The sequence below is a fragment of the Lampetra planeri genome, chromosome 8 (genome assembly GCF_965212315.1).
Source record: "Lampetra planeri chromosome 8, kcLamPlan1.2.h2, whole genome shotgun sequence".
Classification (NCBI taxonomy): domain Eukaryota; kingdom Metazoa; phylum Chordata; class Hyperoartia; order Petromyzontiformes; family Petromyzontidae; genus Lampetra; species Lampetra planeri.
This window is the reverse complement of record NC_136114.1, coordinates 8,616,352-8,632,014: the sequence shown is the minus strand read 5'-3', so window position 1 is coordinate 8,632,014 and position 15,663 is coordinate 8,616,352. Positions and strand designations below refer to the sequence as shown.

Sequence of the window (15,663 nt, the reverse complement as noted above, 5' to 3'; positions counted from 1 at the left end):
TAACAGCTGGCTAAGCAATGAGAGCAAGTCATCTTGCATGCACAATGATCCGACGTACAGGCTTGTCAAATTGTAAGATTATATGACCACCATTCATCAGGATCTCAAAAACGTCCCTCGTAATCACTTCAAGTCACGCAAGCCCTTTTGGACCCAAGAACTTAACCTTAAACAATGCGAAATCAATCTTGATGAAGCTTGGAGAGCTGAATGGAGTTCAAAATAACTCACAAACACCTTGTGAAAGACCCAATGCAAAAGACCCCTCGATTTCATCTTCCGCAAAACTAATGGTCCACCCTAAATCGCATCCACACAAATAATGGCAGATGCGGATACCCGATGCACAAACGGAAAATTAAAAACTCTCCCATGTGCGACTGTGGTCATCCAGAACGGACCACACAACATTCCAAATTCACAAAAACGAAGGAGACATCACAGCGATACACACACTCTGCTGCTCATGGCGCCGTTGTCTGGGTTTGATCACCTGAATGTGAAATTGTCATTGTTGCTCTGCATCTACATCAGCAGCCGTACGAAAGAAGAAGACCACCATCTGAGTTGCAAGTGCCTTGAAGCTCACGGTTCAATGTTCGGCATAAATAGAAGGGTGGAAAGATGTTCTGCGTACTCCTGAAAGTTTTCATGAGGACATTTTTACTGCATAATTTTCTAAGTATAGTGGGACTGTAAATGTGCTCTCTAGTGCTGGTCATTCCACCAACAATGGTGTGAGCAGGTAGTTGCAGGGCTGCACTTGTATCCATACATACGTTTCACCTGGTGGAGGTGCCGTGTTTTTATAGCATGCAAAAATGCTTCAAGTTCCATCCCAATTCAATGTAAGCTCAACATTTCACCCCCTTGGGATTGATGAAATGAGTATCAAATTGTGGTAAGTCAACAATAGTAGTGGCCCTGTATTTCCAAGTTGACTACCTGATGAAGCTCAAATAAGCTTGAATTGAACGTTGAAGGTTGATGTTAAATTCAGTCATGAATAAGTCTTAACCCGCCGACCGAGGAACTTTATTGCTCAGAATTTGATCAGTACGTTGGCACTTATATAAACAACACCTTTGTAAATGGGACAATCTTGTCAGGTGGTGGAGGGCTATGGCTATCATTTGGGCACAAAACTACGATGTGGCCTCACCCAGAAGCAAATACTGTATGGAACAGTCGTGGTCTGATGGATACCTTCTCTGAAATGTGGCATTTGCACCGCCAGCTATACACACTGTCAGCAGAAGATAAGCACTGCCCCTACACTTGTTTGAGGAGTCAAGCTATTTTAAACACGTAATTATACATTTATTTAACAAATAGCAAAATTGCATCACAAGATAGAGAACCATGTTGTGCAATTTTTCTAGTTCATAAGAAAAATGTTAAGACCGAGGTCATCATGTCGACACATGCCAAGCAAATATCCACGAGATAAGTGTTCAATCGCATCTCATTGCGCACACTGCATTGATACAATTTTGATTCATAACAGCATTGACAGGCAAATGTTTGATTTAACACACTATATAGAGCCGAGACAGTGAGTTTTGTACAAGGCAAATGAGGGGTGAATGATTTTGAGTCGGAAGTTGAATGAAAGGGGCAGGGAGTTGGACACAATGTACGGCCATGGTGTGTTTGGGATGCTCTCGGGGCAACAGCAGAGGAGTTACCCTCCCATTGAGAAGAGGTTGACTTAATCACAATGTAGAATTGTATTGCACATCTCCATTTCGTTTTGTTCCGAGTCTTAGTTCATAACCTAAACCAAAAACTAAAACATGTACGGCATGCAAAATTCCATTTTTATACACAAGGAACCCAAAACATTATAACACAAGTTAACATGTTTAAATCATGCAAACATGACCAAATCAAACATTGTAAGTTATTGCTTGTTGTTAGAAACCAGGCATGGGAAACAGCGTTTATTGATCTTGTATTACATTTCACCAATAAGTAATTCAATCCATATCCCCAATGTGGTTTAGCACTACAGTACTATATACACATTACGTGACTGGATTAAAAATAAATAACTACAAATTGTTTTATTATGTTTTATAAATAACTACAAATTGTTTTATTATGTTTTATTTTTATTACTTCCCTTCTACGTGACTTTACCGAAAGAACCAAGAAGATGAATCACTGCAGTCACGAAAGCTTTAAATCGAAATACAAATACATACTTTCAAGTTATAACTGCTGCATATCTCTAATTGGTTTATTTCAATTTGTGAAATAAGAAATACAAATATAATAATATGCAAAATACGGGCTGCCGGGTGGCGCAGAGGTAACACGTGTGCCCCACGCATGAGGACCTGGGTTCGACTCCCGACTCCTTTGTGCATGGATTTTGTATGTTCTCCGACCATTCTGCGGGAGTTTCTGTTGGATTTTCCAGTTTCGTCCCACACCTCAAGAACACACACTGCAACTGCTATCGGTCAAACATCCCAATGCTAAAAGATTACCTGCAAATTACCCAATTTGGCTTACACGCAGCGGCAACACCGCTCCCCTACTTCAAAAACTTGGCCGGACCCTTCTGAAAATAAGAGTCTTGAAACTCAGCGAGGCATTGCTGGGTAAACAAGTGCAAACAAATAATGTTATGCAACCATTTTTAAAATATATAAAACATAGCATGCTCTGACCCATTCGACATTTATTGTATTCATGATAAATGCTTGCATTAATGTTGTATTGGTTTCTATATTAATGCTCTATTGTTGCGTTTTGGAGAAAAACATAGTTTTTATTCGGTGACACGAGGGGGATGGAGGTCAGTGTTGGCACAATGTTTATAACTCACTGTGTTATGAACCCACTTTTCTCTGTGTCCCATTACCAGCCACAGCTATTATCAGTGACCAGTGAGTTCTGGCTTTCCATCATCTGCAATGACTCATGTGGTGGAATATGGTCAAACAATCGCCAAGAATTTATGGTGGCATATTGTGGCCTTCCTTCAGCAGCAGATTTTAAAATGGCTGAACATTAAATAGTCGTCAATATTAAATGAATTAATTTTGCAAGTTAACCAACACCCGGATAGAAGGCTGCATTTCTCCCAAAATCAAACATCTAATTCCACAAAAACCCATGCAATGCACTATTTTTAATGTTATAAGCAATCTATGTCTACCATATGCATGTAGGGAAAACGTACATGATGTAAACTAAAATCGTTGGCCTTTCATTGCAAAGCAAGACTTACACGTTCTTTTAGACCTAACTTTGCATTTAATTGCTATGTCACTATGTAATCACAAAATGTTTCCAAAACCCAATTGCTGTACTCCTGATGCGTTAATTATTTAAAGTTATAAATGCACAATAAACAAGAGCTAAAATAACAGGGTTTATTGCAGTTTGTAAGCTTCATGTATAATTCAGAGCTGCATCTTCATGGATTATCTCACTGCTTTGTCCGAGGCAGCCGACCAGATGTCACACCATACTTAACATAACATAAAATAAAAATTCAAGGGTATGTGCCAAAGTCTATTTGATGGTTACTTGCTGGCCCAACGCATTCGTTTTGCTTACGAAAACGCATCATGGTGAGCGAAACAATCTTCAACATTCTAAACCGTTACAGACATTTGTCTCCTATTTGTTTTCGGGTTGCACCGCTTGCCATTCCGAATGATGACTGATCTTTTGGCTCAATGTGCTTGGGAGCTTCTGGAACTGGGAAGAAGCTTCCCATGTGTCCGGCAAAACATCAAAAGTGGACGACAACACGGTATAACCCGAAAACACATCGCAGAGCTAACCGAAACAACCACAATAACCTACACAATCATAATGTACAACATGTATTATTATATTATTTGTGAGAGTGCACTCACGCATAATAATATTTTCTGTCATGATTAAAATGCAGATGTACAAGAGGCATATAAATAAAGCTATGAGCTGTCTAGAATAGCTTTTCATGTTTTCTTTTCAGCCTGTTGGTAATGTATGTTGAATCTCTTTTGCACCGTACGTAACCAACCGTGCTAATAAGCAAAACGCACAGCCTGTTTTTTTTTTTATATATTTAAAAAGGTTATCTATCAATTCCTGAACTCCACATCAAACATTTAGTGTCAAGAGTAACTGCTTGCAAAGTGTCAATCTTCTGGCAACAAAAAATGTCCGCATCATCCAAAGCCATAGTTTGTTCCGATATGTTGTACTCTGACGCCAGCTAATACTTATTGAGCTCAATATGTTCAGAACGACAAAGCTGGTGTGGCAAGAGACTGTGTGCCCAACGTCCTAGGAATTCCGTGCTGTACTCCAATTCAGTTCGACGATGAGCTTGGCCACAATCCCCCACCACTGTACTTCTGCAGATCTTCACACTGCCCCTGTCACAACGATTACTGGGCTGTTGACAACACTGCCAAATAACTCGCAATATTTCTGTTTATCCCTCATCTCCCCCCCTTGTCTATATGAATCATATATGGCACATTATATAGCACAGGGTACTTGATCAACGAGAAGGGGGAAAATGAATAGAATTTAGAAGCAGATATGAATATGCTTCATTATCTACCTTTTGGGTTTTCACAAGATGATATTGCAGTTTGTTTTAAATGTCCTGGCGTCCTGAGATATATGCTGACCAGCACAGCCAATGCCACGGAACCCTATCAAGCCAAGCATTGATAAGTCAGGGAAACAAAGTAAAGGGAACAAAGTGCCCTATCTGAGAGAGGGTTGAGTAGCGGGACAGGGCATTACACAGTATATACGGAACGTGTTTATCTGTAGAACGATTCATTTATAGAGTGCACAGAATTATCCATTAGATAGATTTCAGCCATGGTAAATATCCATGGATTATGAATTTTTGTATTTGCTTATAATACTGTAAGTGTTTGCACAGTACAGCATTGCATATTTCACAACATCCACCATGTGTTTTGCGCATGGGTTGCTATTTAACGAGCACATTTTACACCAACAGAGTTACTGATATCAAATTGTCCTCTGCTCGCTCTCGTGTGTGTAACAAAAACAACACGTGGCTATCTGTGAGGCAATTCTTTCCAAGTTAAAATATTTAAACGTTTTGTTCCAAACTGCATCACTATCATTTCCACGAATGTAAAAAAAAAGATGCACAACCATATCTGGCATTGCAATGTCGGCCAAATTTATTGGGGGTGTGGGGGATTGCTATAGTTATGTGGGGGAGTGTGTCTTATCAGGCAAAGGCAGCAATTATCTTAAACATCCGCATGCCTAAACATATACAAGGTCTTGCTTATAGAAACAGAGCACCATGTATGCTATTCACATTTCGATTTAAAGCTTTCGTGACTGCAGGGATTCATCATCTTGGTTCTTTCGGTAAAGTCACGTAGAAGGGAAATAATAAAATAATTAAAATAAAACATAATAAAATAATTCTCACGACGTTTCGGCCACAACGCAAGCAGCCGTGCTCAGGTGAAGAACAAGTCTGTCGGGAAGACTTGTTCTTCACCTGACTTGTTCTTCACCTGAGCACGGCTGCTTGCGTTGTGGCCGAAACGTCGTGAGAATTATTTAATTATGTTTTATTTTTATTATTTTATTATTTCCCTTCTACGTGACTTTACCGAAAGAACCAAGATGACTATTCACATTTGCAAACGCGTTTCAATATGATCATTAGCCATGATCCATCTACTGCTGTATGAAAGTCTAACAATGTCGTTGCCATCCCTCGTGTTCTCGCGAGGCAATGGTCCATGCAATTCCTTGCACATGAGCTGATCTCATTTCTCAATCTCTGTAGCAGTCACCTTCTTGGGTGTGTTCTCTGCTTTCCCATTCTGTTGTGAGTTGATCATCGGCCACCATCTATTCTAGGAATGTGTCGTTTCCCAAGTCCATTTGCTTAACAATAAATATGGTGTCACTAATTTGCATGTGTTCTCTGATCCATGTTTTCCTGTCTCTCAACATAGTTGCAAGAATACCCCCCCCCCTCCAGACTTCTCTTGCACGCATTTAAACTTCGTTTCATTTCATTTGTAAGTGTCCACGCAAGTAATCAAAGTCATAGCACGTAGTATGTAGTGATTCAATTATTATCTGCTCCGAGGTACTGTTCCTCTCAAAGCATACTGATATGCTGCTTTCCATGATCAATTCAGTTTTCCATAAAAGTAAATAAAACTACTCTCGCTTGCGTTCATCATTTTGATCCTGGTCTGCCTTCAATAATTGTCGTAGGCAATCATACTCTGATGTGTTTTCCAATATATTTCCTTCAGTATATATTCATTTGTATAGCAAACCTGTTGTACATGACCTGTTCTGCTCCTATTTATCTTGAACTCATCTTGGCACAGCCCTCTTTATTACATTATTAAAACATTTCCCGTAATGAATTTCCATTCTTTGTAAATGACCATGTCATCAGCAAATATGAGGACAATAATTTCTCCATTCATGTTCATCTCTTTAAATTCTCCAAATTTTGGTGATACCCTATCTCCTTGCCTGACTACCCTCGTAGTCCTCCAATTTCAGTGTAGCTGGTTCATACTTAGCATTTCTAAACGTCTTTCGTACGGTATGAAAGACGTTCAACATACACACATTGTTAGTGTGATGACTGGAAGACAAAGTTGCACGAAGTAAAACAATTCATAGTCTATAAAAAGTATTATCAGCTTTTTTTACCGTATCACAATGCGATTGTAGTTTATGGTAGCAAGGTCTTTCCAAAATGTGGCTTTCCAATATGGTTGGTCAGCCTCTAAATTGTAAAAAAAAAATCACAATTTTTCTGCACTCACTTTTTGCTAAGTGTTTATTTGCTTCAGGATGACTTTAAACTCTTCCAGAGGCAGTATGCAATTCTTTATGGTCACAATACCTTTTCAGGCTTGAATTCAATCTCAGCAACGTGAGGTCGCACTACCATATTAGCCAGTTCACAGCAACACCACTTGGAGCCCGACTGGTTGCACACATAAGTCAAGGGTCTGCTTTGTTAAGAGCACTCAGACTATGACATGTATATGCTTCGTTTCATGTACGTCTTTCACACCTGTTTGGTTGAATAGGTCTTAAAGGAGAACATATTGCAAATCACTCTGCCCTTTTATAGTATTAAAGTATGATTTAGTCATTTATCTTTAGAAAATAAGATTCAATAATTCACAGCCTTGTATGAATCTACTGGTGTACGAAGACCTCTTAATGAGGTGTCTGTCATGGCAGTTGTTTGTCCATACTTCTCACTGGTAAATGTGGGTTTGTATAGGGGGTGGCCAACCCAGGTCTGGTTTCGTTATCACTTGCCACCAATGTTAGCCACGGTTGGAAATCACTCAGGTTGCTCGGTTCATGGCGTGGTGCCCTAACCATGGCACAACTGTTTTAACACCGCTTTATTTTAAAGATGAGATGGCGCAGATTTAAGGTATCACCACCCTGTGAATGTGACCGAGTACAAAAACAAATGCAATCACTAATCTACAAAATATATGATAATATATACTGCGCTGGCAGTGGTGCAAAAGCACAAATAACCTCGAGTTTTGGACAATGGAGATAAAAAGATCCAAAGCACTTCACAATCTGGAGACCTCCCTCTTGGAATTGCACTTCACTGTAACATTGGCTTACTCACAACAGCAACGTGCTCATGGGGAGCACGTTCATTATTTATCCTCAGGCCTTATTTGTATTAATTGTGGGGTTTTTTGCAGGACCCTCGTGAACAGTGCTGAGACTCAGTGTGGCTGTTATGGTCAAATAAAGGGCATTATTATTAGTGTTGTTGCTAATGACAACCTTCATTCATTCGCGCCACTGTATTACGTCATCGTTAATTGTGATGCTGAAATCACTGCACTGACTCAATTCTAGTCCACTCAGTTCACGTTCACATTACAACCACACGCACACATTGATATTATCTTGGTCTACACGGACTGACATTTGGTTACATTCACAAAATAGCCTAGGCTCAAATCTGATTTCTCCTCTCGAAATGAGACAGTCCCACTACATTTTTCCTCTGAGTTAAACAGCTTTCCCGAACACCACTCAATAATTATAGTCACCTTATTACTTGCCCTTTACGATTACCACCAACACAATCGGACGTTGAAGGTTTCAAGATATTCCCATTCGTTACAAAATAATTACACAAGCTATGCATTATTTGACATAGCTAGTTTAATACCGATTTAAGCACCTACCCAGCAAATTAGTTACCGAGTATACAAGCTGGCCTCGGAGAGAAACCTGAGGTATCAGTCCTCACTTGAAATCCGCATCTACATTAGCTGATCAAGTGAAACACATTTCATGAGCAAGTGTAGCACATTTATGCAGGTATTTGAAAATGAGACTTAAAATAAGTCAATGTTGCGCTTAAAATTTCTGCATTTTTGAAGATGCCTTATCATGGTATTCTGGCAAACATCAGCTTATAAATTTACACCCACGTGCCATCTCCTATCAACATTATTTTGTGAAAGTTCAGTATGGAAATGTCGCTCACATGGCACAGTTGCCTTCCCATTAAAGAACTGCACCATGTATAGATACAAGGACAAAATAAAGTTAATATTTCCATTAACTAATACTTACAATGCATTTGCGTGGCACTGCTATGTGTAACATTTCAGTATGAACATGACCTATCTACCATTTTACAGAATCATGTTTTTAAGGTGTCAGAGTTTGTTTATTTAAAACATGTGTGGCGCTGAAGTGTTCCTCAGTATAGTTAATAAGCTAAAAAATGTTTCCCCGATGACCAAATAATTCGGAATGCGTCCAACTTAATCAGATCTCAAAAGCTGAACAAGGTTCAGCCCTGAATAGTGCTTGGATAGTTGATCACCATGCACGGTGGGTTGTTTAGGTTGCTGTGGGGCTACATTATGGGCAGCAAAAGGCAGTACTGTACAACAAAATACAGTCGTGTTAAGACCCATGACTATGCTCTCAGCCTTCACTAACCTGCTATTGACCAGCATGGTGAAGTATGGTCAAATGTCCAGCCCTTCATCCAGCAGTGGGTGTGCGAAAATTGGCTGAACTAGCACGTCATTTACTTCATAATCATTACATTACACTCAATATCATGAAAGCACAGGAATATGTTAATGGATAGGAGGTGGGCCATGCATTGCCCCTGCACACCCCCCACATGTAAACAGGCATTCAACAGGACGGCTTTTGTTGAAAAAGGTTACAAATGATAAAACTATCGTAATTCTTGCAAAACGATATGTAAGCATAAATAAAAAAACACATTTTGGCACAATAGACGGCTTTGAACATTGTCTAAGTCCACGTGTTTATTTTATAATTTACTTTTAAATAATAAAAAATAGCACTTCTCATTCCCCAGTCATTATGCCACCCCGCAACCAGCACAATGTCTCACATTGTTAACCACTCAACGCATAAAAAGTTAATTTAATGCAATAACCTCTTCATGGATGGACACAGATTTGCAACAATGGGAAGCCGGATGGCTTGCGGGCTAGGTTCAGAAGGTTGATTGCCACAAGCACCGGACATGAGAAACCACTTGGCGCAATGGAAAATGTACGAGTTTTAATGCACACAACAACACATCCCCTTCCGTGACCCTGGGTGCCCATGCATGTATCTCTCAGTACTCACACAGAGAAGTGGTAGAGGAAGCATTTCCAGCCGGTGGGCCGCTCCAGGAAGTTATACACACGGGACTGGATGGTGGAGGTTCGTCCGCACATCAGCAGATGACTGTACGTGGACACGCGGCGACCTCTGCGGGGGTCATGGGGCAGGCCATGTAGAGCCACTTGCGGCGTCGTCTCGACGACATGCTGGCCCTGGCCCGGGCCCAGCATGTCGTCCCAAGATGCCTCGCCGACTCGCGTCTTGGCGGTCTCGGACATCTCCAGGCGCACAGGTGACACTGGCACCTGCAGTCTCTCCACGGAGGTGGCCTCCTGAATGGCCCGGGCTGGCCCTCTGTGAGAAGAACTTCGCTTTCCGTGTGACATTTTTACACGAACGGTGGTGGCTCTTGTTGGTTTTTAGTCCAGGTAATATATAATTTGATTTTTTAAAAAGTATTAGTAAAACGGTGGAATTGCAATGGTCCTATTTGGGAATATGGTTGCTTGTCGTTGGATGATTTTTCAAGTTACAGTAGTTGAAGATGTTTTACATAAACTTGCTTTGCAATCGTGGTTTTGCTGTACGTGTGTTGTGCTTCTTTCGCACCATACATACACATCGGAGCGGCAGAGATGGCTGGGTGTGAAGTCCTGGTGTGGAGTAGTCTCGCATGGAAAAACAACACAAAGGAAAGAAAGGCCATCAACGGAAGAATTTTTTAAACATTTACCAGTACTGAATTAATTAGAAGTGTCAATTAAAGTACAGATACGGTGTTTGGTTTGGGGTAGGTTTCAATGCACCAGCTGAACAGGCATATCCCGTTTCATTTTTATGTAACCGACTACGTTACAATCAAAATGAAAACGCATAAGTGGTGTGCATTAGTTTCCATATGCCATGATGAAAATACAAACGAATCGTAACATGTTTTTATTATTGATCACTTCTTACACATGTAAAACAATTTATGCTTCTCATAAATTGCCTTTATGTTGCAAAGCATGAAATGAACCACAACAAGCTGGATTTTTACTCTATAAAATAGCCTTCAAATCATGATCTGAGTGTTGTCTCAACGTGCTCTTGATATATACAAGCTGCCCAACATTACAACAAGATGTTTTCAATGTTTCTGCCATGAATCTGTAAACGTAACAAGTGCCAGAATTTAACGCCCTTTTGGTGTCCCAAACCCCACCAACATGTCCACATGAATCAGTTTCATTATAACTACACGTTGCAAATCTATTTTAATACACCGCAATTAGTGCGTTACAATTCGTGTACTTTTAATACAATTAACACTTAACGCATGCTCAAGTACTCTGTAACAATAACTTTCTATACGCCTTGTTGTTCGATGTGTTTGCAGGAAAGATACAAATCAAAAAGCCAATGCGGTTTCCCATTCAAACAAGAATGGGGGTCATGCCAATTTCCTGTTTACAACTCTCGCAGTTATCGGTGGACATTCTAGACATTCCTATGCTCGGTTTGTGCTTACCCACAAAGGATAACCGATATAGACTTCCCAAAAAAAGTAGTACTTAAATTATAAACCCCCAGATCCATACTGATTAAGTCAATGTCCGACCGGGATTTAAATATACAACCATCTTAACTGTAAGCACATGCTCTCATCTCGGACCGGAAATATCAAAACACAGTTGCACAAAAGCACTCGTGTAAAAATAAAGTGTACAACAACACTTGTATATGTAAATAACCACAACCATCACAATACATACAACACCGTGTATTTCATGTACAGCAAAACATTACAGAACATATGAACAAGTTTTTACAAAGCTTACCTTTGGCAGTGCTGAATTGATTAAGCCTCCTTTCATTAACTGCAGATAGGCAGGAAGCGGTGATCACGAGGGCCTCCACGGCACATGATCCATGTGCAATGTTTTATTAATGCATGCTGTTTAAATACCACTGTCCAGAATGGAAAGGGGGAAAAAAAACGTGCAGCTCTTTTTTTTGTTTAAACCGGGGTGGGAGGGCTTTTAGATAAATCCGTAAGTGTCGTTGGTTTCTCAAACCAGCAACAACTGGGCACCACGAGAACGGATTGAGAGGTGTGGCAGCAGTGTCGCTGCTGTGTGTGCCAGTTGCAACACACGGGGGTTGGTACGGCAAGTGAATGGGGAAGGCAGCATGGATAATCACACGTGTGAGGTTACCACAAACCAGACCGCCCGTTGCCACTCCTTCTTTATGAACTCCTCCCCGCCAGTAGTCCATGGGCCAGAACAGAAATTGGTACCACCTAAAGTAGCTAAACTTCATACGTACTGTACCAAACTATGTCTATGGCTAATAGTGAATTATTATTAGCACTGTTGGCCACGAAATAAATTCAACATTTTTACATGAATTTGATAACCCACTCATTTCAAATGGTTTTAACATAATTCATTGTTGTTGGCCACATTAAGAAATTATAACTGCTCATGGTATGCCACCTCAGGTGGTACCGAGAAGTGAAATATCTGGTCTGGGCTCATGGACTAATAAGTAATATTTAAATATACTTTTTTTTAAACACGCTTTAATGAAATGTACCCGACTCGTAATGGCAGAACTCCACGACTCCAGGAAGTGGCCCCGAGGCTTGCCACAACGTAAGGGACCGTGGTGATTTACAGCCAACGTCAGTTGAGCGTGGACAATTAGACCCAAACCAAAACATATATAAAAATGAATGTTTAAAAATACTTTTTTTATATATAGAATATAGTATAGTATTGTCATCAGTATGATATAAGTATATCAAGTTTGCAGTCGATACCAGATTGGGAAGTGGGTTAAAATTGAGTTACAATATTTGAAGATACAACAACAACGACAACAACAGACAGAGTGAGTTAAATAAAAGCGTGTAATAATAAAAAGGAGCTGACATTGCAAAAGGCCATGCCTATTATGTCTATGAACGATACATGCTTGAGCCTGCATGTTGCTTCGATAGGTGACCACCATGCATAAAACAGGTGTCAGGCTGCTGTGGGGCAATGGGTTATGCTTAGATTGTTTTTGGTTAATAGGATCATCTGCCAATAAATAATTAGGTACAACACAACTGCTCTAACACTTTGAAACTATGGTACATTTGCAGAAATGTCACAGTACTGTACTAGATTAATTTTTGATTTGTAACAATCGTGAAGCACTGACTGCTGTGTTTTTCATCAAATCATACAGAATGTAATATTGTAATTGTTGAGATGTATAGGATGGGCTACGTGATGGGCAGAAGACGGTCGTACAGTAAAACCAGTTGTCCTGTATTGTGCTCCAACATCTATGCTCCCCGCTTTCACCAACCAATACTGATCCACGTGGTGAAGTAAAGTCAAATAATCTCCATGAATCACATCGTGTGGAGAGGCCCACATCTAGGTAGGATTGACAAAAGGGCTATACGGGTACACGTTCAAAATATTCCCAAGGTGTTTTATGCAACTGGTTAGCAAATCAAAGCCGCTTTTTGTGTTTAGTTTGTTGTTCTTTCTCCGCACCTCCGATTAGCACGGTTGGCTACGTACGGTGGGAAAGAAGTTCAACAAAATAATGCCAAAGTAAAGTGAAGACTGCGGACTATGTCTCAGCTAGGCCGTCTTCCCCCAGTGAGGTCTATGCACACTCGACGTGAACCTCTTTGTGAGTTATATAAACGTGTATTTAAAGCCAAGACTACACGAGTTACAAGCAATCCTAATCGCCGATGAAGTTGTGTAAACTTTCTGAATTTCACAGGATAGTATTTTTTTCCCATTTGTGAACATTTAAGAGCTTGATGATTAGGTTGTACAAATAAAATAAAATTTACTGGACCAATAGATGTTTGAGCGTCTGGTGAACCTGAAGTTGCATGAAGAATGTATGTAAAAGATGGACAAGGCAACACCACTCAAGGCTGATTCATAAAAAAAATTTCAACTTCATAAACATTCCATAGATTTACTCAAGGTCACATCGCCCTTGTGTTTTTTTTACAAAACCACCTGTTTCAATATAGAGAATTTAGCTAGAATTTGTAACACTGTTGTTTTATTTATGTCAATATGCCTATCTTGCAATTGTAACCCAAGTGAACGATAAATCGTGTTTGTTAAGATATGCTGAAGGTCAGAAGCTTACAATGCGTTTCTGTTTGCATTGAGGTCACTGTAATTAAGCAGAACCATGCTGAAAGGTGCCTTCATGTTCACGATAGCTAATATTGCTTTGGTACAATAGTCAAACTGTTCATTGCCATAGGTACCACTTATCCTCCCAACAATGCCCCATACAAATCGTAAAATTGCATTTATTTACCTTTTTAATGGAAAATTAAAAACTCCCCAGTGTGCAACTGTGGCCATCCAGAACAGACCATACAACATATGCCTGATTCACAAATACGAAGGAGTCATCACAGCGATACACTTTGCTACTCCTGACGCGGTTATCTGGCTTGACCACCTGATTTTAAATTGTTATTGTTGCTCTGCATCGACATCAGCCACACGAAAGAATAAGAGATTTACATTTTTTGAACATTAAACTGTTATTTATACATATGTAGTGACATTGGGGATGTCACTGTATCGTGCCGGACCAGAAGGGCCGTGCCGTTCGATGTTCCTACATCGTGGACAGCACCGTGTGGGTGGCTGTGTGTAACACCAGCCCTAGCGGGGCTTGGTGAGCACTGGGATAGTGCGGGCACCATGCACAGCGTGTGGTGGGCAGAGGTCGCAACCGGGTACCCGATACCCGTACCCTACCCGATACCCGGCTACCCGTACCCGGGTACCCGTTTGCGACCCTGGTGCGGCCGGGTACGGGTACGGGTAGACCGTGAGTCACTGGTGAGTCACCGTTTGTCACTAATTTCGGGTAGGGTACGGGTAGGGAACGGGTACCCGTACCCGGCCGGGTACAGGTACCCATTTGCGACCCTGGTGCGGCCGGGTACGGGTAAGGAATCAAAACCCGTTTGCGACCTCTGGTGGTGCGGGTTCCCACGAGGGGCAGTGGGTGAGTGTCAGCCCAGGGGCAGGGTTGCCCCGGGCCATGGCACTCTGCTCGACCCTGTAGACACGTGATCCGGAGTGTCTACACAGGGGGCCCCAGGTGGGGGGCCTAGTGGGTGATCACATGTCCAGGGAGAGCTCTTGAGAAGGATCGAGAGGGAACGAAAATGCTCGAGAAGGCGGGCGGGGCAGAGGGCGGAGCGGCCCCGACCGTAGGGGGATATAAGGTGGGTCCCTGAGAGGGACCGGGGTCGCTGCATTCTACAAGCTGAAAGCTCAACACCTACAAGCGGGAAGCTCTACTGGAAGCTCTTCGTCTTACGAGGCAACCACGTGGTCGGAGACCCAAGTGAGCGTCCGACCCTTCATAGCAGTAACCCCTCTATAGCGTAGTTAGCTGGGTGGTCACCACCAGTGGCGGCTCCTGCAAAATCTCTCAGGGGGGGCAAATGTCTGGATGATTGATAAGGATAAGGTCCACCCATGCAATGGATAAATTAACAGCTTAAGCATGTAAAGGCAACTTCACTTCTTTAATATTAATGAAAAATAAAGTGACTCTTACAATACATCTTGTTTGTTTCTATACTCACTATTAAAACAAACCACTCAAGTTTATTTTATTAAAGATTCCACTAGGTGGCGACAAATTATATTGTTGGATGAAACGTGCTTACGTGTGATGACGTAAGCACGTATGATGACGTAATCACGTTAGGGCGAGCCCTCCCGGAAGCCAGAGAATGCATTGCAGCGCCCCCGTTTGGAAAAAAAACTTCTTTGAATCTAAGTCTATGGGACCACTCGGGGCGATTCTCAGCTGGAGGGAAATTGCCCAAAAAGAGGCGGTACTCCACAGAACGTAGCATGACGCCGATTGGACTATATCCAGAGGCACAGTGACGGCTAGCGTGACTCTGTGGTTGAATGACATTGGTGGTGCGTCGCCCAATCGCCCTAATGAAGAAACCGCCCCTGG

The 15,663-nt window shown here is 41.4% G+C and overlaps 1 protein-coding gene across 2 annotated transcripts in view; it reads right to left on the bottom strand.

The window, feature by feature from the left end:
• The window catches only part of KCNQ1 (potassium voltage-gated channel subfamily Q member 1), a 70,073-nt gene extending 58,235 nt beyond the window's left edge, over positions 1-11,838 (bottom strand). Inside the window, exons 1-2 of one of the 2 annotated variants that reach the window (XM_078596898.1) lie at positions 11,469-11,838; positions 9,670-10,316 (exon numbers count right to left, since the gene is read on the bottom strand). In XM_078596898.1, coding sequence (XP_078453024.1) covers positions 9,670-10,034 — 365 coding nt within the window. In that variant the 5' untranslated portion in view covers positions 10,035-10,316; positions 11,469-11,838. The remainder of the gene's footprint in view (positions 1-9,669; positions 10,317-11,468) is intronic. The other variant, XM_078596899.1, reaches the window with a different exon arrangement.
• Positions 11,839-15,663: the final 3,825 nt, after the last annotated feature.